Source organism: Microcaecilia unicolor, chromosome 1 (assembly GCF_901765095.1).
Source record: "Microcaecilia unicolor chromosome 1, aMicUni1.1, whole genome shotgun sequence".
NCBI lineage: Eukaryota > Metazoa > Chordata > Amphibia > Gymnophiona > Siphonopidae > Microcaecilia > Microcaecilia unicolor.
Window position 1 is genome coordinate 34932817 of NC_044031.1, and position 27165 is coordinate 34959981.

The 27165-nt window shown below is 44.5% G+C and overlaps 1 protein-coding gene across 1 annotated transcript; it reads left to right on the forward strand.

The window, feature by feature from the left end:
- Positions 1-630: 630 nt before the first annotated feature.
- On the forward strand, positions 631-26388 carry LOC115465018 (zinc finger protein 157-like). Its single transcript, XM_030195417.1, has 4 exons — positions 631-738; positions 7078-7204; positions 21425-21544; positions 22778-26388. Exons 1-4 carry the CDS (start codon positions 715-717, stop codon positions 23548-23550), a joined length of 1044 nt encoding a protein of 347 aa, XP_030051277.1. The 5' UTR covers positions 631-714; the 3' UTR covers positions 23551-26388.
- The last annotated feature ends 777 nt before the right edge of the window (positions 26389-27165 follow it).

Here is a 27165-nt window from a genome sequence, read left to right on the forward strand (position 1 = left end):
GCAAGGGAAGGGAGACGTCGGCAGCGCTTTCACTGACGCTGCTGCGACCAGGTAAAAAGATTTAAAGGCCTCGCGGGGCGAGAGTAAGCACCGCGGCGGCGCCCTCCAGAGGTGGGCGCCCCCCTGCGGCGCTTACCCCGCTTACCGCATCGGCACGGCCCTGCTGATTTCGATTTATAACATTACTACTATGAACAGTTATTCCGTTATTATACTTCCTCTGTGTACATCCGTATGCTGCACAAGCTGGCACGTTTGAAAATATAAGTGAGATTAAATAAAAATGCTACCAACAATAAAGAACGACAAAGTGGATGCAGCAGCTCATAAGTTTGTTTGCTTTGTTTTCTGTGTACTGTGATGACGAGCGACTGCGCGAGGAAGAGAAAACAGAGGCTACCCTAACTGGCTTCAACGTTTTGACGTCATTGCGGTTCCTGTTTGCATCCGACCTCCTTGCTTGGGTCCCTCAGTGGTGATGTCATCAGCCTGGGCCTGAGTCCCCAGACAGGAGTAAGAGAAACAGAGCTGGTCTCTGTACATCTGATGAACCCGAAACACTTCTTCTCTGTTCGAGCTTTGCAAGTTCGATTTTCAGTGGTTCTCCGCCTCCTTCTGCCCCTGTAAGTGCTACGAGTTCCTTTTCTTCCCCATCCTGCAGCCAGAGAAAGAATCCCCAATTCATCCTGCAAAGCAACAAAAACAGAGAGGAAAATGCCTGCAGAAGCTTCTGCTCAGGTAAGAGATTGGCCCCAGCTTTCTGCATTTTTGATACAAACACTGCTGCAGCTTTCTAACCTGGGACACTGCAGTCAGCCCTAAAAACACACTTTTTGGACTTTCTTGAGTGGAAGGGGAGGGATCTGGCTTCACAAAAGCATAACTTAAATCCGGGATTAGTTATGGATCTAGTGCTGTGCTTCATGCACAGGTTTTCCTAAATGCAGTAACGTTAGTCTCTGCTATAAAGTGATAGCGAAGTGTACAGACTCTTTTTACCTTCCTTGCACATTCTTTGTGGGATGCAGCACATGATTTTTCCACAAGTAACGCTGGCACAGTACCACATGTAAAACTTTAATATTGCTGTACATGGACAGATGAAGGGGTCCTTTTACTTAGGCAAACTAGGCCCGTTGAAGGGGCATGACTCGCACCCTAGATGTTTAAAGGAGGTATATTTGGGTTTCATACACAATCTTTTTATCAAAAGATGAGCATGGGCATGGTTAATACTAAAATCAGTAAAAGAATAAGCTAGCGCTGATATTTGACTATGTAAGATATGTTGATCCTGATATAATGTGTATTATTGAAACCAGGTTATCGCAGGAAGATATATTATTGTTGAAATTAATTGTGTCCTCCATCATATATAGCTTTTTCTCTGTCTAGACAGCGTGGAAGAGAATTAGGGATGTTCCCAATATGAACACATTTCACCAGTGTTGAAACAGCTGCATTGGCTGTCCATTGCACAGAAGATCAAGTTTAAGATTTTACTCTGGTATTTAAAGTTTTGAATAATTGTGTATCGGTTATTATCACTTAAAGTTTGAAGATTTATCAGCCATCTAGAAGATTAAGATCTGCAAATATGGCATTGTTAGATGTTCCTTATTTCCATATTAGACTGGAGGGGTACCGATTGTCCATTTTCTGTGTAATTGGTCCAGAGCTATGGAATGCATTGCAGTTTCAAATCGGAAAAGGGCAGAATATAGAAGTGTTTAAAAAGAGAGCAAAAACACTTATTTCAGCAAGTGATAGCAGATGTTGATTTGTAATTTTTTTTCCTTTGGCAGAGAAGAATTTATTGCTGGATTGATATAAATAATTATGTTTTAACAATACTTGTTTTATAATGTTTTATGTTCTTTATGATTGTACTGATTATTTATTGGGATTTATGTATGTATTGGATGTTATCTGCCAAGAATATTAGAGTGAACGGATTAAAATAAATATGCCCCTCAAAGGGCGTATGCTGCAGACTCTGCCATTTTTGCAGTCTTTTAGTTCTGTGTCTGGCATCCTGGAGGCATGAAATACAACACTCCACTGAATTAGAAATACGTGGAGAGGAGATGCTTTGAGGCAGTGCCAGCATTTTTATTTCACAGGTCCAGTCTTTGCAAGTGAATCCGTAGTAAACTCCAAAATGGACTTGGGGTGGAGTGGAGTGTTGTATTTCATTCCTCCAGGATGCCAGACACAGAACTAAAAGACTGCAAAAATGGCAGGGTCTGCAGCATACGCCCTTTGAGGGGCATATTTATTTTAATCCGTTCACTCTAATATTCTTGGCAGATAACATCCAATACATACATAAATCCCAATAAATAATCAGTACAATCATAAAGAACATAAAACATTATAAAACAAGTATTGTTAAAACATAATTATTTATATCAATCCAGCAATAAATTCTTCTCTGCTAAAGGAAAAAAAATTACAAATCAACATCTGCTATCACAGCTGAGGAAAGAGGATTCCCTGAAGGTACTGTCTGGGCTCTAGAGAGACTGTTGTGCTAATCTGTTGTATATAGAACTGTGTAAGAAGACCAAGGAACTAGCAGCCAGGGGCTGGAGGACAGAAGGCTGTTAGCACTGAGCCCAGGTGTCTATGGGTGTGAGGCTCAGTGGGAAGATCTGTGAAAGTGTTTGAAGCTTGTGATAATGTTTTAAGCTGGAAGAAGGAAAGTGTTTTAAGCTGGAAGAAGTGTGCCCCAGGGGGCTGGAATAAAGAGCTGCTTGGTGAATATGCTGTGTTGAACTTGAGTGATTGGCATCTAATCTGCATATTTCCTGCAAGCTCACCCTGAGTGAAAAACGGGCCCAGGATCTTGAGGTTGGAGTGTTCAGGATGCTGGGAAGAGACCGGCTGGAGTCCTGCTCGGGAGCCAGAGGCCAGTGAGGCCTGCTGGAGAGCGGGAGGAGAAGCCTCGTCTTCACAATATACTTAAACACCAAGGTAATCACATGATACTGGGATTTCACTAATCCCCTACATATACAGATTGGCTGCCACCTATCGCTTGTGTAATAATCCTTTTTAAGTCTATTGAGGTGTTTTGAGTAGTCCTTGCTATTCGTTGGTTCGAGTAAATCTCACTTCTCAGTGTTTCTTAGTCATGTCTGTAGCAAAGAGTGTTCTCCCGACTTTGCAAATGGCGAATTGTTCTTGCTGTTCACGTTTCCACCAAAGTTCGTTGTCTCTAGTATCACGTTGCTTATTCTTTGTCAGATGTTTTCCTAGAATCTGGTTGCCGTTTCCGCATCACATGCCGGGGCTGTCAGAGCTGCTCTTTGCAGATTTCTGGTCCTTCAAGCAATTTTCTCCTGTCCCTCAGGCGGATCAGTGGCAATTGATCATTACTCCATTTACTTTCTGGTTTTCAAGAAACAGTTTTTTTCCATCCAATTGTAGATTTCAAGGCACTCAGTCAAGTCCTTTAAGTGCTCTCCTTTCGGGTGGAGTCTTTATTGCACTGCTGTCACGGGAGTTTCTGACTTCTCTCCATTGTACAGAAGCCTATTTTCACATTCCTATTCGTTCTGCACATCAACTTTTCCTTTGTTTTCTTTTGCATTGCTAGTCCACCATTTTCAGTTTCAGCCTCGTCTCTTTCGGGTTGGCATCTACTCTTCGTACATTTACCACAGTCAGGGTAGTTGTGGTAGAGGCGCTCACAATGGAGGGCATTTTAGGTCATCCTTATTTGGACAATTTGTTGATCCGGGCAAGGTCTTCCCACAAGTATCTTCAGGTGGCAGCTCGGATGGTACCATTCTTGCAGGTCCTGGATTGGGTAGTTAATGTGCAGAAGAGCAGTCTTCTGCTTTCTCTGTCGATTGCGTATCTGGGGGTCAGGTTCGACACAAGCCACGGTCGCATGTTTTTCCGTTGACTTGGGTCCTCTAGTTGCAGACCCAGATTTCGTCGCTTCGGGCAGTTTTCACTCCTTCGGCAGGATGTTCTCTACAGCCTTGAGAACCAGTCCGGCAGTGATCCAGGTGGTGGCTTGGTCAGGACTCACAAGAGATCTCTTCAGACCTAGTGGTTGTCGAGATGGTCATTTCAGAAGGCTTCACTTAATCAAACTTTGCCTCTTTCACTCTAAGTGCAGACCAGTTTATATTGGTGGTTTTGGGAGTCCAATTTGTTCGAAGGTATGCTTCTACTTCAGGCCAGATGGTCTGTAGTGACGACAGATGCTAGTGTCCTTGGCTGGGGAGCTTGCTGTCAGGGGCAGTTTCCTCAGGGTCTCTGGTCTCTTCAGAAGGCATTGTTTACAATCATCCTGTTAGGGGCCAGAGCGATTTCTTCTGGGGCTCCAGAGGTGTTTTTTTCTTCTTTTGAGAAGCCGAGTGGTTCCACTAAGGTCAGACAATGCCACAGTGGTCGCAATTTTCAATAGATATGAGGTACGGGGAGTCTGCCGGTGCTGACGGCGCTCCTGCTTCAATGGGCGGAGGTCCATCTGATGGTTCTTTCAGCGGCTTAAGTAGCAGGGGTCCTAAATGTTCATGCAAACTGTCTCAGTCTTCTGCTCCATTCGAGAGAGTGGTCGCTAAGCGAAGTGGCGTTTCAGCCGTTACCGGAATGCTTTGGTTTGCTTCCGCCAGCAATGCACAACTTCCTCTGTTCTTCAGTCGTCAAAAGGCTCCCTTAGTGCAGGGAATGGACGATCTTCTACAATCCTGCTCATCCGGTCTAAGGTATGCTTCTGATATGGCGTTTTCTTCAGAAGGTAGAGACGTGCAGGGGAAGTCTGATTTTCGTGGCACTGGATTGGCCTCAAAGGACGTGGTGCGCCGATCTTCGACGTCGTTGGGATGGCTTTCTCTTTAGACTTCCAGTCCAGCGAGTTCTCTGGTCGCAGAGTCCTGTCGTGCATCTGGAGTCGGCTCGGTTCTGTCTTACGGCCTGCATCTTGTTAGTGCTAACCTGGTTAAGTAAGGTTATTCTGCTCAGGTCCTTGTGTTTTTGCTTTGCTCTTGTCAACGTTCTGCGTCATTGATAGAGATGCGCACTTGGAGGATATTGGAGTACAGGGCTAAAGGCTTTGGGCCTATCTCTTTTCAGTGCTTCGGTTCCGCATCTTTTGTTTTTTTTTTCGCAGCAGGGCTGTGATATAGGCCTTCTTTTGGTCTCTCTTAAGGTGCCGTTTCCGGTTTTGTTGTAGTGCCGTGGTCGCATCCGAAGGAGGTCTCTAGTTAGTCTTCCGGATGGGGTCCATTTTGTTAGGACGATTATTGTCCTTCGCCCTTCTTCGCAAATTTCTTTTCCTCGTTGGGATCTGATTTTTTTGTGCTTAAGGTTCTTACTAAGACGCCCTTGGATCTTTTGTTATCCTCTGTTTTGACAGACTTGTCTCTGCAGACATTATTTTTGGTGGCTGTTGTTTCGGCTAGGCGAGTTTTGCAGTTGCAGGTGCTGTCGTGTAGTTCTCCATTTTTAGGGTTCTGGTCCAATCGGGTAGTGTTCCGGACCGTCCCTTCCTTTCTTCCTAAGGTAGTGTCTTGGTGTTTTATTTTTTCTCAGTCGGTGCTATTGCCTGTCTTCGGTTCTCTTTCTGGTTCAGAAGAGCAGTGGTTTCTGAAGTATTCAGATGTCAAACGGGTATTGTAGCATAATATTAGGTCTACTGATGACATCAGGTGATCTGATTGTTCTTGGTTCTGGTTGCAGTGGCAGCCTCTAACCTCTCTATTTCTCGTTGGCTCTAAGTAATGATTGTTTCAGCTTATTCTTTTTCTGGAACGTATGTTCCAGAGCATGTTGAGGCTCGCTCTGCAAGAGATCAGTCAGTCTCGTGGGCAGACAGTTGTCTGGTGACTTCAGAAGATTTTTGTAAGGCGGCGTCATGGTTGTCTCTGCATTCTTTTTTTCTAGCCATTACCATTTAGACGTTCTCAGTTGTCGTCAAGTTGTTTTAGGGCGCGCGTTTTGTCGGCGGGGCTTATAGGGTTCCTCCCATATTTTCACTGCTTTGTTACTTCCCATCAGTCACATTCTGGGCTGGTCCGGAGGGACGCTAAGGAAGGGTAAATTAGACCTTACCTGCTAATTTGCTTTCCTTTAGTCCCTCCGGACCGGGCCAGGTCCCTCCCTTCAGTTATCGGTGTTTGTTCGGAGCTGTGTTGTTAGGTTCTTGATCTATATAGTTAAAAAAAAAAAAAGAACAGAAAATTTACTGAAAGGTCCAGTATGAAGGACCATGATATATTTGAAGGCACGCACCCGTTGTTGGCAATGTGTCGGTGGCTGCTGAGGTTTTTTGGATGCACAGTTTCTGTATTTCTTTTATCACTTTCCTTCTGCTTTGGTACTTTATTACTGGATCTTTCTCTAGCTGGCAAGGGCTCTTATTGGCTGGCTAGAGTCACAGTTTTTCTCAGTCTCCACCTGCTGGAAGGCTTGCACAACCCATCAGTCACATTCTGGGCTGGTCTGGAGGGACTAAAGGAAAGCAAATTAGCAGGTAAGGTCTAATTTACCCTTACACAAGCGATAGGTGGCAGCCAATCTTTATACGTAGGGGATTAGTGAAATCCCAGTATCGTGTGATTACCTTGGTATTTAAGTATATTCATGCGATTTGTAAAGTGTGAGGCAATAAGAGATGTGTGAAAGTGAGTGAATGAAGATACAAGAATACCACAAATATTAATATTTAAATCTGTTATATTTGTAAGAAAAATAAAATGCAGTAAAATTGAAATGTGGTCACCAGATTGAAGTTTATGCATTGCTTATTTCTGGGATAAGCAGCACGAAATGTTTTGTACTTTTTGGGGGGGATCTTGCCAGGTATTTGTGACCTGGATTGGCCACTGTTGGAAACAGGATGCTGAGCTTGATGGACCTTTGGTCTGTCCCAGTATGGAAATACTTATTTACTTATGTAACATAAAAGGGGGAATACAGATTCTGCAGTTGTGGATTACTTGAAGCCATTCCCTAATGAAACTGAACCATTTTGCTAATGATGCTATTGGCAGTAAACTTTTCACATGTTGAATGTGTTACCTGGGAGGATGCTGAGTGTGGTTTCGGTTTGTGTCTCAGGTGCCAGTAACCTTTGAGGACATCGCTGTCTATTTCTCCCAAGAGGAATGGGAGGATTTACAAGAACAACAGAGGGAACTTTACAAGGATGTGATGAAGGAGAATTATGAGACTCTCAGTTCACTGGGTAAGGGGGCATTTTTCCTGTTCTGATAGGAGGGTAATAAAGTGAGTGAGGAACTCATTGAGTAAATTTACTGGGAGTTTGCCAGCTTCCGTGATTTTCTTTTTCTGTGTGTGAGAGAATAAGATGTAGAAATGAAGGTTTTTTTTAAAATTTTTTATGATTCTGTAAATTCAGGAGGTGGTGGGGTGTAGGGTGGAAGGTGGAGCGAGGAACGGTGAAGGAGTGGAGGATTAGCCTAAAGCAGTGTGAGCTGAGAACAAGGGAAGCCAGGGAAAGTTGCTTAAACCTCCATTACCTCAGGTACAAACTTAGGGCCCTGTTCACTAAACCACGTTATAGGCGGGTTAGCGTTTTTAACGTGCTTTAACCATGTACGTGTGTTAACCGTGTATGTGCCTATACTATCCCTATAGGTGCCTACACAGTTAGCGCGCTTTCTAATTGTAGGTGCGTTAAAAACACTAATGTACCTTAGTAAACAGGGCCCTTAGATTTTAAGTTCTCCAGGGACAGGGAAATACCTAGTGTGCCTGAATGTATCTCACCTTGAGCTACATCTTTAAAAAAAAGATGTGAGCAAAATCCAGACATGAAGGCTGGGGGATTAGTAGGAAGGGTGAAAAGGTAAAGGTGTATAGGGAGGAAGGAGCATGTGTGGTAGTGGATAGGAGAAATATGAGGAAGTTGGACAGGGGAGATGTAGGGAGAGAAAATGGGACATTTGACAGTGGAATGGAGTGAGTAGAAGACAGTACAGTGGGTAACACTAAGAAGAGTGCTAAAGGAGGGGTGAAGAGATATGGGAGTGGGATGCAGACAGCAAGAGCACAGAAGCGGGAAGAGATAAAAGGAGGAAGTAAGGAAGGAAGGCTACAGTTGGACAGTAAACAGCGTGGGGGTAGACGGTTCCCTGTCTGCAAGATTGGGGGCAGGGATTAGCCCCTAATGTGGTCGGAAATGAAGGAGAGCCATATTTACAAAACCTAATAGAAAAATAGTCCTGAGCATATGCAGAACCAATAGTCCTGAGAAATATAAACAGCCATCAGTGTACAAAGCTTAGTCTCGGGTAATTTTTTTTGCATCTAAAACAGTGTTTTATGCACAGAAAGTGATGTTGCTTATCTGCAGTGGCACATTTAGGATGGGTGCATTGTGGCGTATGCACCCCCTGTCAAACCCGACCTCCCCCTCCTTAAACTCCTCTTGGCTTCAACCAGGCAGGAACAGCGGTCGTTACAGTCATAGACTGCCTGCTGCTTACTCCGGGACTTCCTCCCTGAACAGTCTCTCCCCTTCTGATGCAACTTCTTGTTTTGTGAAGGGTGGGATGGTTCAGGGAGGAAGTCCTGGAGCAGGCCACAGGCAGATTATGAGGGCCACTAACCCTGCCCAGGTAAAGACTGAGCTCAGAGGATTTTAAGGTGAAGGTGGGGGTGGGCTGTGGCAATGATAGCACAGGGGGGTGGGGAGACACAATTCCTGGATACACTACTGCTTATCTGTAACAGATGTTTCCATTACGTAGCTTTTCACTCTTCCAGAACCTGTGGGATAGTTGTGTCCATCAATTAGCAGGTGGAGATAGAGAACTGAAAACTGAGCTGAGACATATCTCTCTTGGCTTCCAGTTCAGCTCCTCAGTATTTTCTGCCTCCAGCAGGTGGATGGACACACTTTTCAGCTTCTGGTTCTGAGTGATTAGCTCCTGGTCCAGTTGGTGAACTGGTCCCCAGTTGAGCTTTGCGGCTGGCTTAAGTCTGCAGAGTCATATCTAGAGGTCTTCAAATTCCTGCCTCTGGTGCCCCACGAATTTAATTTTTCCCTTACTTCACCTCTCACCTGTTTCCTGTGGAGCTCTCCTTTTCTAGCACAACCTTAAACGAAAAAAAAAAAAAGGAGACATTAAAAGCTTTGCTGAAGGGCATGGGACTATCCTGAGCCTTTCTTATCTGTGGTAAGACTTGTGGAGACTGTGAGCTTGGGAGGAGCAGCTGGCAGTGGTAAATCCAACTAAAGTTTGACTCGGAACCACTTGAACAGCCGCAAGTTCTGCTTGGTGCAGGGGAGGATCCTGACTTACTGTTTGGGACATGTGCTGTGCTGTTGACAGTCTGGGTGAATGGCGACTCCCATGGAGGCAGTTAAACGGTTCCCTCTGGGGACCTGCAGGCCTGCGTCGGGGCATTGCAGTGCGTGCAAGCCGTGATTCCCGCAGGACAAGGAGGAAACGGTCGGTGGCAGTATCCAAATATGCGGGGGTCCTTGGGCTCTCTGGCAGGGCCGATATACAGGAGAGCGCAGGAACAGGCACCATTTTGTTTGGCCTGACTGGGAGTGCAGAACACAGCCACCATTTTACAGTCTCGGGACCCAACAGAGCATTCAGGTGCTTTGGGATCTTTGTTTTCTCCAGAGTTTATATTGTTCTTACACCAGGCCTATATACTGAAGCAGGGACAATCTGAGTTGTTGCAAGGTGGTTCAGTTTCTCTCCCCGCAGCCCCTCTTTCTCCTAAGAGGTCGTGTTTAGACCTCCAGGAGTGGGCAGAGGAGGCTGTCTGTGCTTCTCCTTTCTTATCTAATATGGTCTCAAGTCTATTCAGAGGAGCCATTAGAGGAGGGAGATGATCCGAAAGAACTGAGATTGTTTCATAAATAGGAACTGAGTACTCTTATTTCTAACGCATTGGCAGTGCTTTCTGTTGAGGAGCCTTCTGCTTCAGCGTCAGGAGTTCTATCTTTGTCGATCATGAGAAGGCGTAGAGGTCCTTCTAAGGCCTTCCTGATGCATCCAGACATTCAGGACTTGATTACCACAGAAGGGAGTGTCACCAGACGTGGGGCTGAGCGTGGGAAGAGCCATGGCTCACCTCTGCTTGTTAGTTCCAAAGGAGAAAGATAAATTGCAGCTTCCCAAGGTGGGCTTCCTGGTTACGGCAGTGACTAAGAAGACCACCTTGCTGGTGGAAGGGGGGCATTGTCCTAAAAGACCTACAGAATAAGATGCTAGAAGGCTCACTGAAACAAGCCTTTGAAGTGGCCTCTTTGAGCCTTCAAGCGACAGTGTGGAGCTTGTTTGTTTTTAAGAGCATGCCTGAAGTGACATCAGCAGTTGGCAACATAAAATGGGCACCATAACGCCCAGCTGGAACTGGGGTTGGCCTACTTGACGGATGCAGTGTCTGTCATGTTACGGGTTATGGCCTGCAGTATGTCTTTGTCACGTCGGCAACTCTGGTTGCAGCATTAGGCAGCTGATGCATTGTCAAAGTCACATCCAGTTAAACTGCCCTTTTGAGGAAAGTGCCTATTTGGAGAAGATCTCAGTAGCTTTGTTAAACAACTTGGGGAAACTAAGCCACGGTGGTTGCCGGAGGATAAGCTGATAGCCTCTGGTGGTCCATCTTCAGGGGGCTCTTGATTTCGAGACAACAGATGGTACCAGCCTGGTTGTCTGTCCCACTGTCAGGCACTCTAGTCTTCCTTTCATGTAGACAGGAAGTCCTCCTCTCAGTCAGCTAGAGGCCCATTGCCTCCAGAGCTTTGCGATGACGCAAATCTGGTCCATTTTTCTCTTCCTCTGGTGGGAGGACGTCTTCAGGAGTTTTGGGAGGAGTGGACCAAAATTATGTCAGACCAGTGGGTTCTAGATATTCTTACAGAAGGTTACAAGTTGGAGTTCTCCTGCCCGGTCTCTCCTCTCTTCTTGCAGTCTCTTTGTCAAAAAAGAAACAAGGAGGTCGAGGTTCAGGTCACCATTAATTCTTTGCTGGCGCTCGGGGCCATTGTTCCAGTTTCCCAGGCCGAAAAGGGACAAGGCAGATACTCCCATCTACTACATTGTCCCAAAGAAGGAATGCATCTTTTGTCCAACCTTAGATCTCAAGGTTTAATCCACTGCTTTTGAGTGACCCACTTTCACATGGAGACACTAAGAGCAATCATAGCATCAGTTCAAGTGGGAGAATTTTTCACCGCCCTTGATCTCAAGGAGGCATACTTGCATATACCCGCCACATCAGAGGTTTCTAAGTTTTGCAGTGCTGGGCCATCACTTCCAGTTCAGGGCTTTGCCTTTTGGTCTCGCTACAGCTCCGAGAATGTTTACAAAAGTTATGGTGCTGGTGGCGATGGCGACCTACCTCCTTTTTTTTGTTTGTTTTTTTATTTAGACCTTCCTTCAACACCAGGCAATCAGAGTTCACCCGTATCTCAATGACTGGTTCATTCATGAGTAGTCCTATTCAGACAACGTGATGGCAGCAGACAAAGTTGTCAATCCTCTGCAGTTTGGTGATCAATATTGAGAAGAGCAGACTAACTCCTTCGCAGATACTGGAGTATCAGGGAGTGCAGGAGGTCAAAGCTGGTTCAACAGATTCATCTTCTCGGATAAGGCAGGCCCAGGATCTGGGATTACATCCAGGTTCTGGGGACATTGACGGCAGCGGTGGAAGCGATGCCATGGGCAAAGGCTCATATGTGGCTGATACAGGAATCTCTTCTCAGTCACTGGACTCCGGTGTCACAGAAGTATGACCTTTATCTTCTTGGATGCTGGTTGCCAGATGGAGTTTGCATTGATGGTTGTCGCCCAGGAATTTGATTGTTGGAGCTCCTTTTCTGATAATACAATGGGAGGTGGTGACAACAGATGCCAGCAAGTCGGATTGGGGAGCTCTTCACAAGTTCCATGTGGCACAGGGCACCTGGACAGAACTGGAGTTACAGTGGTCGATAAATCACTTGGAGCTCAGGGCAGTGCATAATGCCTTAGGTGACTTTGTTCCCTTTTTTGTGGGGGCCCCGGTCCGAGGTTTCTCTGGCAATATGACAGTGTTGGCTTATATCAACAAGCAAAGCAAGACCCACAGCCATGTGATGCGGTGCAGGTAGCTTCCCTCATGAGTTGGGCAGAGAAAAATCTTCTCTGCTTGTTGGCAGCTCACATCGCTGGGTCCTTGATTGTGAAGGCAGACTTTCTCAGCAGGCACTCCTTGGACCCAGGAGAATGGGTGCTACCAGCCAGAGTTTTCAGTTGATAGTGGACAGATGGGGTTCTCCGCTTCTGGACTTGGTGATGATGAAAAGTATGCCAAAGTGCCCAAATTCGTCAGCCATCAGAAAGAACCGGGCTCGGGGGGGGGGGGGGGGATTAGAGCCCTACTGCAGCCCTAGCCAGAGACACATCTACTATATGTCTTCCCTCCTTGGCCCATGATAGGCCATATGTTTAAAATGATCGCATTGCACCAATTTCAAATAATTCTTGTAGCCCTGGATTGGCCGTGGTAAGTGGACCTGATTCGACTGCTGGACATGGGTCGTCTCTGTCTTCCCCAGGTACACAGCCTACTGAAGCAAAGTCCTGTGCTCATGGAGGATCCTAGCTCTTTTGGCTTTACAGCTTGGCCATTAAAAGGGCTCGGCTGAGATGAAAAGTTATTCTGATTCGGTCATTGCTACCTTGCTTCAGGCTTGGAAGCACTCTACATCCATGGCATATGCAAGGGTGTGGAGGATGTTTGAGGACTTTTCTGCCTTTTCTGCTTGGATCACACACATCTAGTGTTTCTCCAGGCAGGTCTTCAGAAAGGATTCGGTCATTGCTACCTTGCTTCAGGCCTGGAAACACTCTACATCCATGGCATATGCAAAGGTGTGGAGTATAGGGCTTATCTGCTCGGATCACACACATCTAGCGTTTCTCCAGGCAGGTCTTCAGAAAGGATTGACGTTGGGTTCTCTAAAAGTTCAGGTTGTGGATTTGGCCTGTTCCAGGGGCCCACTACAGAAGACGTCTCTTGCGGCTCAACCAGATATTATTCAATTTTTGCAGGGAGTAGGCCACTTCCGGCCTTCCTTTCATCTGCCGTGTCCAGAGTGGAGCCTTAATTTAGTCCTTTGGGCTTTTTAGAAGCCTCCTTTTGAGCCATTCTGGAAGGCCTCCTTGAAAGATCTTACACTAAAGGACAGTATTCTTGGTGGCTGTTGCATCAACACATAGGGTTTTGAAGCTTCAGTCTCTCTCTTGTTGGGATCCCTTTATTCTCTTTTTCGGAGACGGGGTGGGAGGGGGTCTCCCTTTACACAGTTCCTGCCTTTCTTCTGAAAGTGATATCAGAATCTGTGGAGTTTCTGTCCAATCACAGAAAGGACAAGGAGGCTCGGTATTCTTCCTTGAAGCTTCTCCATCTGTGTAGAGTCCTCATTAGGTATCTCGAAGTTACGAATAAGTTTTGCAAATTGAACAGACTATTTGTACTTTTTGATAAACAGAGGCTTGGCCTCATGGCTTCCAAGCCCACATTTGCTAGATGTCTGAAGGAGACTATCATATTAGCTTATTTGCTTGCAGGGAAGTAGGCACCTCAGGCCTTGGAGGCTCATCATACTAGATGTACAGCGATATCCTAGGCAGAGACTACTTTACTGTTTCTGGTGGATATTTGCAAGGCGGTGACATGGTCAATGCTGTATACCTTTGCCAAGCACTACAGGGTGGATGCTGTAGCATGCTTGGAAGTAATTTTGTGGTTTCAGTCCTTAGGGCAGTGGCGCCAGGATCCCACCCACTGTAGGGATTGCTTGTGAACATCCCACAGGTTCTGGAACACTGGGAAGCTATGTAGTGGAAGGAGAAATGAGGTCTTATCTGATCATTTTCTTTCCATTAGATCTTCCTACTATTCTAGATGCCCACCTGAGGTTTCTGAGATGTTTAGTCGGTACAAAGTAATGGGTCAAATAACTGTCTCCTTGCATGGTGCTTCCTGCATATCTCTTGTTCTGTACAAGTTATGCAGAGATGAGAGAGGTTGACACACGTTTTCTCATCTGGTTAGTGTTAGGTTAGGTAGTTGTTTGGTTGTTTGTTTATTGAGATTTATTAACCACTGTTATGAAGAGATTCACCCAAGGCGGTGTACAGTAGGTGCAGTTTAACATAAAGCTTACAATTTTGTTAACAGCCTAAGTATTTAAAAATGACCAAGTATAAACATAAATACAGTAAATGAGGTAAACTTGAAAACAACAAATTGAAACTAATAATAGGACCACCATGAAACAGGATCAAAATTATATACATTTAACAGCACTGAAATTCAAATAACAGAGATATAATACAATGTCAGCATAATACTATGTTTGAACAATTTTATTGTTGTGAATGACAAACAATAGAACAATTGAGCAATTAAACAGGTGTTCCACATTATCTCTCCCTCTCCCATCACAGATATCGACATGTTCTTATTACAGGTTCAATGACTTCCTGTCTTAGTATTCCCCTTGTAGAGGGACCGCATAATGTCTACAAACACAATCTATATTCAGTAGAAACACAATTCCGTAGATAAACAACAATAAGATACCTACTACATAATCCTCCTTTCCTCCCCAAACCCCCTCTCCGGCTGTAACTTCCCCCCTCCCTCCCCACCCTAGCCCTCCCTTTCCCCCCTCCCCCTCATCTTCCCAACCACCCCCCCTCCCCTCTTCCCCTACTCAACCCGGAAGATCTGTATCGCAACTCTAAGGGAAAGTTCACTTTGCATTAAGAAGCAGACTCCGGCCTCTTGGGCTTAGAATACGTAAGTAAGGGCCCCAAAGAGCCAAAAATGCAATCCTCTTTTTCTGTGAGAATCTAATCTCATTAGCCTCCCAGGAAATCAGCTGATGCAACTGATTCCTCCAGTGCCAGTAGGCCGGAGGGTCTTTGACCGTCCAGTATTGTAGTATGCATTTCCTTGCCAACAAACACATCTTGCGAATTAACAATACTTCAAAGCGATTCTGTCCTCTAAAGGAGTCTGGCAGATCTAAAATTAATTGTTCAACTGTTCCCCGGGTCCTGACTCCCAGTCTCCTTTCCCAAAAGCCCCTAACCTGAGTCCAGAATCTTTTCACTCTAGAGCAACTCCAAAACATATGTAAAAACGTACCTGGGCTCGTTCCACATTTAGTACAATTTGAGCCGTTACCTCCTCCCATGTGTGTTAGTTGTGTCATTGCTACATACCCTCTATGGATGCATCGATATGCACATTCTCTCAAGCGAGCATCCGTGACTAAAGCAGGTATGCGCGCCACTATTCTCGGCACGTCCCATGCCCCCAGTTCAAAGCCCAATTCTTTTTCCCATGCTTTTTTCAGTGATCCATACTCCCTAGGGGGTTGCCATCTTTGTAATGCTTTACAGAGTAAAGAGACCGTAACTTCTCCCTCGCCCATTGAATGAAAAAACTCTCGTAATTTACCCCCCACCTGTCTGGTCAAGGAAGACTCCGGTAATGATGCCATATAGTGTTGTATTTGTCTTATGGCAAACCTGTTACCCCAGGAATCTCCCACTCTACGTAATATTTCTGCAGTTAGCTGGGGCCGCCCATCTCCATCCAACAGATCTCCCAAACATGTAATTCCTTGTCTCTCCCAATCTACAAAATATCGACTTGACATCCCTGGTAGAAATTCGCAATTCCCACAGATTGTAAGTTGATCTGACACTGTTGGATCTCCCCCAAACTGTCGCACCAGTTTCCTCCATGCCTCCCTTAGCGGGCGCACCAACACACTTCTACGCAATTCCTCCGGCAGTGTACTTATTTTATGGTGTAGCAGTGAAAACAATTTGTAAGATCCCAAATATGCCTTCTCCATCGCTATAGGAGTATAGCGTTGTGTTCCTAAAAACCAATCTCTTAAATGGCGTAGCTGACATGCTTGATTATATAATGTCAAATTCGGCATTCCCACTCCACCCAACCTCCAGTTACCGACTAAGTAAGAAAATCGGACTCTTGGTTTCTTTCCCTTCCAGCAAAACTTAGAAGCCAGTGAATAAAATTTTTGCAAATCCTTCTTGCACAACCAAATTGGCAGCGTCTGCAACACATAAAGCCACCTAGGGAACAATACCATTTTAATCAGATTGATTCTTCCCAACAGCGATAACGGTAAATCCATCCAGCCTTGTAAAACGTTTCGTGTCTCCTGCAGCAACCAAGTAGTATTAAGAGCATATAAACGAGAGGTGTCCATGGGCAGCAGAATTCCCAAATATTTAAAAGAATCGTGCGCTTGCCTCAAAGGGAACTCTCCTCTCCATGCTCTCCATATCTCCTCCGAAGAGGCCAAGGCTTCTGATTTCTCACAGTTCAACCGAAAACCCGCATAGTCTCCATACTCTGAGAAGACCTCCAACAATGCATCCAAAGATTCCTGCGGGTTCGTCAAATGAACTAAAATATCATCAGCAAATGCTGCCACTTTAAACACCTCTCCTCCTATCTGCATGCCAGCTATATCCGGCTGCTCCATTATGTCTCTCAGTAGAGGATCTAACGTGAGTACAAACAAAAGAGGTGATAGGGGGCAACCCTGCCGTGTTCCTCTGGCTATGTCAAAATCTGATGTTACAAGCCCATTCACCGAGATTCGGGCTCTCGGATTCGAATACAAAGCTTTTATTCCTGACACAAATCTTCCTGAAAATCCATATTTCCGAAGGACCGCATACAAGAATTCCCAATGGACCCTATCAAAAGCTTTTTCCGCGTCAAAGCTTATTAAGAGTGATTTTTTGTTCTCTCTATTGCTGGCTTCCAAAGATGCCAGGATTTTACGGACATTTTTAGCAATTGTTCTGTCCTTTACAAATCCTACTTGGGTATCCTGAATTAAGTTGGGTAATATGTTTGCTAGTCTATTTGCCATGATCTTGGCTAGTAATTTAATCTCAAAATTTAAGAGTGAGATCGGCCGGTATGATGTCGCCAATTCCGGATCTTTCCCTTTCTTAGGAATTACAACAATACATGCGGTGTTCAGTTCTGGGGGCACCTGTTCTCGCTCCACCAATACATTAAACATTAAGGTTAAAGGCTCTATTATCTCCTCTCCCATTAGTTTGTAAAATTCCGCCCTATAACCATCTATTCCAGGGGTTTTCATCAACTGACTTTGTTTAATGGCCCATGCTACCTCGTCTGTCGTAATTAGGCTATTAAGCCTCTGTTCATCTTGCGCGGTGAGACTCGGCAACTCCATCTGTTCTAAGTAAGAGTCCCCCGATAGGCCTTTATCTATTGGGCTCTCATACAGCTTCCTATAATAGTCATAAAAAACCTCGCTAATGCCTTGGTCCGTGGAGATTCGCTTATTTAGCTCATTTTTCATAGTCAGTATCCTAGTTTTCCCCTGTTTATTCGCAATTAAACGCGCCATTAATCTCCCTCCTTTATTGCCATATTTGTATAACTGATATTTATAATAATTTTGCGTTTTCACGGTTTTTTGATGAAGAAGTTCATTTAATGCCGTCTGTACAGATAATAAATGTTGTTTATTCTCCAGAGAGGGTTGTCGACCATAACTTCTCCTCGCCTTACTTACTAATTGGCTCAATCTCAATATTTCTTGTATCCTGGCCTTACGCTTATGGGCCATATAGCTGATGATTTCCCCTCTAAACACCGCTTTAGCCGCTTCCCAATAGAGGATCGGGCGATTCGCATATGGCTCATTATGTAGCTTATATTCGTTCCAACAACGAGTCATAGATGCTTTAAACACTGGGTCTCGATAAAGTTCCACAGGGAATGTCCATCTATTGCTTTTTGCCCTCTCCTCTTTGGGTAACCAGCACATTTCCACCCATGCATGGTCTGAAATTACTGTGGCTCCTATAACTGCACTTGGCACTGAACCAAAAAGCTGTTCCGAAACTAATAGATAGTCGATTCGTGCTTGTGTATCGTGTGCTCTTGAAAGATGCGTATAGTCCCTCCCTTGTGGTTCGAGAGTTCGCCAAACGTCTACCAGGCCTATCTGTCGACATAGATTGGGCAGCCCCCGATTTTCCTGTCTAGGCATCTGTCTCCGTGGCCCAGTACAGTCTATCTGTGGGTCCATTACTGTGTTAAAATCTCCACCAAGTATTATGGGTAGAGGGCTCTGCTGTAGTAATTTCAGTGTTATCATCTTATAAAACCTCCTATCGTAGTGGTTCGGGGCATATATATTCCCAAACAGCACTGTCTGTCGATTTATAGTAGCTGCACAGATCAGAAATCTCCCCCCCGGGTCTATATATCGGGTCTCCAATTTATCTACAATCCCTTTTCTGAACAAGATGGCAACCCCTCCTTTCTTTCCCTTGGCTGCTGCTGAGATGCAATCTCCCACCCACCAAGTGCGCAACTTCGCATGTTCCACATCTGATAAGTGGGTTTCCTGCAATAAAGCTATATCTATTTTGTGTCGCTGTAAATGCTGCAAGATTTTAGAGCGTTTAATGGGGGAGGAGATTCCTCCTACATTCCATGTAACAACTTTCAGTGGACCCTCTTCCTATTGGACTCTTTTCTTTGTGATCTATATCTTCTTTGTTTGAAAGAGGGGTGTCCCAGCCACCACCCCCCTCCCAGTTCCAAAGTGTGCCATTGAATTCCCTTCCAGATTTTCATACTTTGTGTCCTCCAGACCTTTACAATTCCCCCCCCCTGAATCCCCCCTCCCTCCACCCTACTACCCCTACCCCTCTTAACTAACCCTAATCCCTCTTGTGTCTTCCCCCAGCCCCAATACAGGACCATGACGTATAACGTCCCTTACCCCCTCCCTCATTTAAGTCAAACCCCCTCGTCCTTATAGCAACAACATAAAATAAAATTATTAGCAATGGTATCGAAAATCAAAACTCTGCATTTGTTCAGTTTTTATACATCAACATCTCTATTTTGCAACCTTTCACTTGTCTCGTCTGCTTGTTAGGCTGTGTCTATTTCTTCAGAATCCTTAAGGACCTGGCATCTCTAATAAGTGTGTCTTGTCTCTCAGCTTCTGGTCCAGCCTATATGTCCCCAGACTTTCTGTTACTTTGCAGGTTCTTATCAACGGCAGCCCATAATAGTTTGTATTTTAATGGTTCAGTTGCTTCACCGCTGCTTGCCTGTTTCCTCTTAATGTCGAAATCAGTGGTCAATAGGCAAAGTGCTGTCATTGCAATAAACAGTAATAACCCATACTCAACTTAACATGTTGTAATCCATATTCATTCCAACCTTATAACTGTCCGCTCTGTATCCATCTTATGCTCAAGCCTTTTGGCTCTCTTATAATCAACGATTCTCAATAGCACTCAAACAGGCCTGTACTTTATCCACTGAAGTAAAGATTTTTGTCTCCGCCTGGTAGGTGACTCGTAATTTTGCTGGGTATTGCAGGACGAAACAAATTTTCTTTTCAAATGGCTGTGTACAAATCGGGGAAAACTTCCTCCTTTGCAACGCCACAGCCGCCGAATAATCCTGGAAGCACAAAATTTTCCAGTCTGTATATCCCCAGACTTCCTGTTACTTTGCAGATTCTTATCAACGGCAGCCCATAGTAGTTTGTATTTTAATGGTTCAGTTGCTTCACCGCTGCTTGTCTGTTTCCTCTTAATATCGAAATCAGTGGTTAATAGGCAGAGTGCTGTCATTGCAATAAACAGTAATAACCCATACTTAACGTAACATGTTGTAATCCATTTTCATTCCAACCTTATAACTATCCGCTCTGTATCCATCTTATTCTCAAGCCTTTTGGCTCTCTTATAATCAACGATTCTCAATAGCACTCAAAAAGGCCTGAGCTTTATCCACTGAAGTGAAGATTTTTGTCTCCGCTTGGTAGGTGACTCGTAATTTTGCTGGGTATTGCAGGGCGAAACGAATTTTCTTTTCAAATAGTTGTGTACAAATCGGGGAAAACTTCCTCCTTTGCAACGCCACAGCCGCCGAATAATCCTGGAAGCACAAGATTTTTTTATTTTCATAGTGCAGTTCTTGATCTTTCCGCAGAGCCTGCAGTATAGCTTCCTTATGTGCAGAATTTAACAGTCGGCAGATCACCACACGCGATCCCCCGCTTTCTGAGCGTCTGGGTCCCACCCGGTGCGCCCTCTCCACTCGAAGGGCTCCCATATCTGCAGGTATTTGTATTTGTTCAATTAGCCAGTTTTCTATAAAAGCTCTCAGATTAGTTGTTCCTAGTTCCTCGGGCAGCCCAACAAATCTCAAATTGTTTCTGCGCGATCTGTTTTCAAGATCTTCCAGCTTTTCTTCATATGCTTCTAATTGGGTTCTGAGTTTTACATTTTCTGCCTCCATTTTCAGTACTGTATCTTCCAAGACCCCCTGGCGTTGTTGAAACTCTGCTAGGTCTTTATTTAATTGTCCTAAATTCTCTTGGACTAAATCTAGTTTGCTGTCAATAGGAGCTAATCGCCGGTCTAGCAGCGGCTCCATGGCATTCGTTACCTCCGCCACCACCTCCGCTACCCAAGCCGAACTCACTGTGTGCGCCGGCGGGCTTGGCGGGGCCGCCATTTTGTCCTCTCCAACACGTGTTTTATCTTTAGCGTTTCGAGCGCTTTTCGCTGCCATATCACGCTTGATCAGGCAGTGGTGTACCTCTTGATTTCCGATTCCAGATTTATAAGGTTGGGGGGGTCGCTGCTGCTTAAATCGCCAGGTTTTGAGGGTTTATCGGGCAAGCTGACAGGAGCGGGAGATTCAGCAACCGCTCCTGTTCATGACGTCACGTCCTCTCCCGTCAGCATAATACTAATGAAACACCTAACAAACACACGTTAGAACATTCAGATAACATAGTTAAGGTTGTTTAGTCTGAGTTTCTTCTTACTGCTTATCTACGTAAGTATTGAGGAGCTGGACTGGATGCTAAGAGAGAGATGTCTCAGTTCAGTTTTCAGTTCTCTACCTCCACCTGCTGGTTGATGGACACAACTATCCCACAGGTTCTGGAATAGTGGGAAGGACTAAGGGAAATGGGACTTGATATACCGCTTTTCTGTGATATTTTGCAAATACATTCAAAGTGGTTTATATATATATATACAAGTACTTATTTTGTACCTGTGGCAATGGAGGGTTAAGTGACTTGCCCACATGAAAGAAAATTATCAGGTAATACCTAATTTCTCCTTTCTGGAGACGACAGGATTGATGTGGTGTACATCATTCCACAGCTCAAGGACGGAACTGTTCTCCCAGAGCTCCATGAATTTCCTATAGCCACATCCTCTTTCTGTCTTCTCCTGTAACATTCCCCCCTCCTGTTAAAATACACAGCAATGTACATCTTCATAATATGTCTTCTCCAGAAAATAGCCGGTAATATTGTGCCCTGATTGTGTTCTTATGCCAGGAACAGGCCCTCCAGCTGTCACCCCTGATATTATATCCCACATTGAACGAGGAGAAGAGCCATACATCAGGGGTGAAACTGGATCAGAGGAAAGAGAAACTGGGAAAAGCATCTGCTCAGGTGAGTACAGTATAATAAGAGGAACTGGAGTAAAGCTGCAGGTTTGGAGTAAGCAACTGGGAACTGCAGAGACTTCTTCCCAGTCTTCTCTGGCAAGCTCTTTTAATCACTTCCAGGGTTTTTGGTATGTAGAAGGCTACATGTTGATGGGGTTTGGAAAAGGCTGGAGATCAGCAGAGGGCCATTCCGTGTGCTGCATTTTTTAAGCTGATACTCTCACCCTGTCAATGACATCATTTCAGGGCCAAGAGGCTCCTTGTGTTAGGGGCATTTCGGACTTCTGTGTTGCCTTAACTCTCCCTTCTCCTTATCCCAGTATTAGATCACTGTCCTTCCTCCATCTCTTATCCTCTTATACCCTTTACTTATGTGTTCCCTTCCCTGATCCCTCCCCTCCCTATGACATCCCTTTTTTCTCTTGTAGAGAAACATTATTACCTCCTGTTTTTATGTTGGTTGTGCCCCTCTCTGTGCAAGTTAGACTTTATCTGGTTTTGTTTCATGATTTCATGTCATCAGGTACTATCATCCTAGGGCCTTGGCCTTCACTTTCAGACCTCAAGAGCTGCCAGTGGGTCACATTTGCAGGATACCCCTAATGAATATGCATGAAAGAAAGAGAGATGCATATGATTTTCTCCACTGTATTCAAATCTCTTCTGTGCATATTATTTATGGATATTCTAAAAGTCTGGCCCATTGGCAGCCCTCAGGGAATTGTTAATTTTATTCATGAGCCTCTGACAAGGAACAGAATTGAAGACTTCCCTGAACTTTATAAAGACCACATAAGGTTTGAGACAGGGATTTTTAGTGCCATGTGTGAGCCCTGGCCTGATTTTTCTGTGTGATATTTCAGTGTAGTACAGGCCTTATTTCCCCAGATAATGCATTGGGATGGGACATAGAAATCAAGAAACTAGACTGATACGGTACTGCAGAGGCAGATTGGTAAGTCTGTAATAGAGGAAGGAGAGGTTTTTAGTGGGTAAACTCCTGATCTCTCTGATCTCCAGGAGCTGTAACAGAGTTTACCACAGGGAAGTAGGACATGGTAGCTAGTTATCCTGATTACGATCTCAGGTGCTGTACCATGGTCATGGGTTTAAAAATCTCTGTTTTCCTGCTGAGACTGACTCCAGTTATATTAAAGACCCTCATCTCTCAGCAATCTTATTTTGTGTCTCTTCAGCATACGTAATAACATCTGGGTTTTATTTCTGTTTTCAACAGCTGGTGAATTCAGGATCAAATATGAGGAGACGCACCATGGGAATCTTGCTGAGAATCTGGAATGGAACAAGATGATATTTCCTGACGGAAAGAACGAGGATATTTACCCATGTCCTTACTGGGGTGAAAACTACTGGATTCAGTGTAGACCAGTGAAGGAGGAGAATGACTGTCCCAGGGACTCGGCTGGGAATTCTGCTCTGTACGAGAGACGGAACGCTGACATCGCAGATGCTATGAGACAGCGGAGAAACCAGACGGTAAAACAATATATATGTATAGAGTGCGGGAAAACTTTTGGCACGAAGATGCATCTCACGGAGCATCAGAGGGACCACAAAAGGGAAACCGCCAAGAGAGGGAGAACCTTTATATGTATGGAATGTGGAACAAGCTTCAGTACGAAGATGCATCTTACGCAGCACCAGAGAGACCACAAACGAGAGGTCGCCAAGAGAGGGAGGTTCTTTTTATGTAGTGAATGCGGGAAGACCTTTGGTACTAAGATGCATCTCACAGAGCACCAGAGAGACCACAAAAAAGAAATGACCAAGAGAGGGAAACCCTTTTTATGCACAAAATGTGGGCACAGCTTCAGTACTAAGATGCATGTTACAGAGCATCAGAGAGACCACAAAGAAGACTTGACCAAAAGATGGAGACTCTTTTTATGTGTAGAATGTGGAAAGACTTTTGCTACGAAGATGCATTTGACACTGCACCAGATAAACCAGAAAAAACAACTAGCTGGACAGATCCTTTATGCGCAATAAACGTGGGGGGTGGGGGGGAAAGACTATTTATGCAGTATACTTATTAACAATAGGGCATCTCTGAACACACACACAGGAGAGATACTTCATGGAAATGGAGAAAGTTTCGAACACGATATTTATAATAGAGGTGTCAGTGTGTTATGTGAAGAGAGAGGAGATTCTCAACTATCAAGAAATGCAAACAGAGACCAAGAAAATGTGATTGAAAGATGCAAAAATGTTTCCCGTTGTATTTAGAGCCACAGGCTTGATTAAAAGGAATTTTCAAGCAAAACTTCTTCTATACATGTTACATCCTGTGAACTCCAGAAGAAAGCTCTGTTTGGCACAATACAAGAACCATGGTGAGCATTGGCAGTAAATTTGAGAGACTGAAATCGTTCTTCACATACCCTGCCTTAGGAGTGAGGTTCATTATTGTCACGGTATGTGCAAAACTAATCCATTAGGAAGTAGGGCTGTACCGAATGTTCAAATTCGATTCGGCCCCAAATAGTGCTCTGAATACATTATTCGTATTCGGCTGAATAGTGATTTAACTAAACATTTGATCTCCGATTTTCACGTTGCTTCTTTTATTATTATGTTAAAATCTTCATGGCCATTATTCGTATTCAAACGAAGAATAAATTTCATTATTTGTATGTGGGTCAATAGTAAAATATGCTATTCGGTACAGCTCTGTTCGGAAGCATTGCCGCTCCTCTCCCTCCCCCACCCGAGAGAGATCCTATCTGGGCAGCTAATGTGGAAAAAAATTTCAGTTGTATGGAAATTCTTGCAAAACACCTGAAAAATATACAGATAGGGGAGATACTCTGCATTTGTATAGAATGTAAAAGAAAAAAAGCTTGCAATGATGTTTGACCCTACTACTGTTCCGAGGCAACATTTGAATTACAAAATGTCTTTTCTACAAGGGAGGAAATGATATAAGCAGCAGCAGATATCGAGTGATTACTCTTTGCTACAGACTGGAGCAAGACTACAACAAGAAGCTGAATGCAAACAGACAAGCAGAGCAGCGATAACATTTGGTAGAGGCAGGGTGTGAGCACTGACTCCCCGTATGATCAAAGAGGTTATGGTAACACCTTGACCTTCAACCACCACCCAAGAGAGACTGTGATAATACCCTAACCTCCCAAGAAATAGAGGCATGCTGTGATAATACCAACATCTCCCGCACAAACAGAGAGAAAGAGGCAGTAATAACACCTTGACGTACTACAGGGGTAATTAATTGCTTGACCTTCTCCAAGCGCAAAGAGGGAGGCTGTGAAAATATCTTGACCACCTGAGAGAAAGAGAAAAAGAGGCTGTGATAACATCCTGACTTCCCATGAGAACCGAAACCAGAGAGGCTTGTACAGGCTTCTGTGTGACTAAGGGCTACAACAAGATTGCTGAAATCTGTGAAAATGCTCAAGGCCTGTGCCAGAACATTTGAGAAACATCAACGCAAGAATTACCCCACTTCTCCCCATCTTACTAATTCTTCCGCATGAATCAGATGGAGGCCATGTGACCCAATAACCTCAACATCTGCCGAGCTGTGACCTGCTGAGCTGCTTGGACCTAGGCGGCAACGGTGAGAAGCATCTGCCGTGCCGCAGGGAGGAAAGCCTGAGCCTGCTGAGTGTCTAGCAGGGCTCCAATGACTTTGGTTTGCAGTGGGGGGACAGGACTCTAGTGAAATAGTATCTAACTTGTCATATTTCTGTTATACTTAGTGTTTTTGTGTTGAATTTTCTTTCCTTTAGCTCCTGTTATATTGAATAGTGTTCCCAATGTAAATAACTGCAACGCAGTGATGGATGCGGAGTGGTCACAGTGAACCGTCACACTGCCAGAGTGCAGGATATGCTGGTTGGAGGTCAGTGCAGGCTGGAGATTTACTGTAAAACAAGGAATCAGCATATTAAGATGGGAGGCCTTACTACAATATCCCCTACCACGGTAAAAGATGTCGGCCAATGGTGGCCATTTTCACCTTGGCCTTTATGAGCATCTCTTGTTAAATAAATTCAGCAAGCACTAGTATATTCTTTTAGAGGTTAGTCAAAGATTAAATGTGATAAGCGAATATGCAAAAGGTTTCAACGTGTTGTATTTTAACAAGAACACTTCTGCAACTCTGTGTATCTAATGTCGATGCACACCATGTAATCTTCACAGGACTTTTCCAGAAAAAGCATGTGTTATTTCTGAAAAGTTTTACAGTCACTTGTACGCTGTTTGTATTTCCTGTATTTCAAAGCTTTGGAAATTAAAAACAAAACTGAAGCTCTGGAGGGGGGAGATTGTCAGGTTGAACTATTGTATACAGAACCTAAGCTCTCAACCCATTCACTGTAGATTTCTCTTGTTGTTACGCCCAGTGGGAGAAGAAGAGCAAAAAACAAATGGGGTTAAAGGTGTATATCGGCATGTTTACATTGAATCTCCCTTGACAAAGCCGGTAGGTGAAATGGGGCCCCTGTATCAGTCTTTCAGTAATTTCTGCTTGTTGCTGGTAGAACTTAATTTCCCATTCAAATCCGCATCCTCATTTAGCCCTGAAAAATCTAGTTACAGGGCTATAAAAAGGCAGGTAAGAGAAATGGAGAAAAAAAAGGTAAAACAGAAGGATCAATGTCACAATTAGATGTAAGGGAGGAAGGGAAAATGACAGGAGGAATGGGGAAAAAAACAAAACATCCTGGAAAAGAACTTAAGAGGAAAACCAACAAGCAAAACTGATAGGCCAGGTCTATACATACATTTGCAGCCTTGCAAATTTCTTCAGACTGACCTCAAGTAGGCTAACATTGTGAGCCTTGATATGCTCCTCAAGGGCCAGCCCAGCCTGGGCGTAAGTGAAAGAAATGCAATCTTCTAGCCAATTGGAGATGGTGCATTTCCGGATGATGACCCTCATTCTATGATCAAAAGAAACAAAAAGCTGGGTGGCCTGTCTGTAGGGCCTAGTCCGCTCCAAGTAAAAGGCCAGTGCTCACTTGCAGTCCAAGGTGTGCAGTGCGCTATCGCCAGGATGGGGCATGAGGTTAAGAAAAGAATGTTGGCAAAATAATTGACTAGTTCAGATGGAACTCCAGCACAATTTTAGGAAGGAACTTAGGGTGCAGGCGGAGGACTACTCTGTTGTGATGAAACTTAGTGTAAGGTGCCTCTACTAAGGCCTGAAGCTCACTGACCCTGCGAGCTGAAGCAACAACCACCAAAAATATGACCGTCCAGGTCAAGTACTTCAGATTACAGGTATCAAGTAGCTCAAAAGGAGCTTTCATCTTCTGGGTGAGAATGACGTTGAGGTCCCATGACACAGGTGGAGGTTTGAGAGGGGCCTTTGTCAATACCAAACCTCTCATGAAGTGAACAACTAGAGACTGTTCAGAGATGGGCTTAACCTCTACATGGTGATGGTATGCACTAATTGCACTGAGGTGAACCCTTACAGAGTTAGTTTTAAGAACAAACTCGGAGAGGTGTAGAAGGTACTCCAGCAGGGCCTGTGTAGGGCAGGAAACAGGATCTAGGACCCTGCCCACACATCAGATGGCAAATCTCCATTTGAAAGAGTAACACCTCTTAGTGGAATCTTTCCTCACC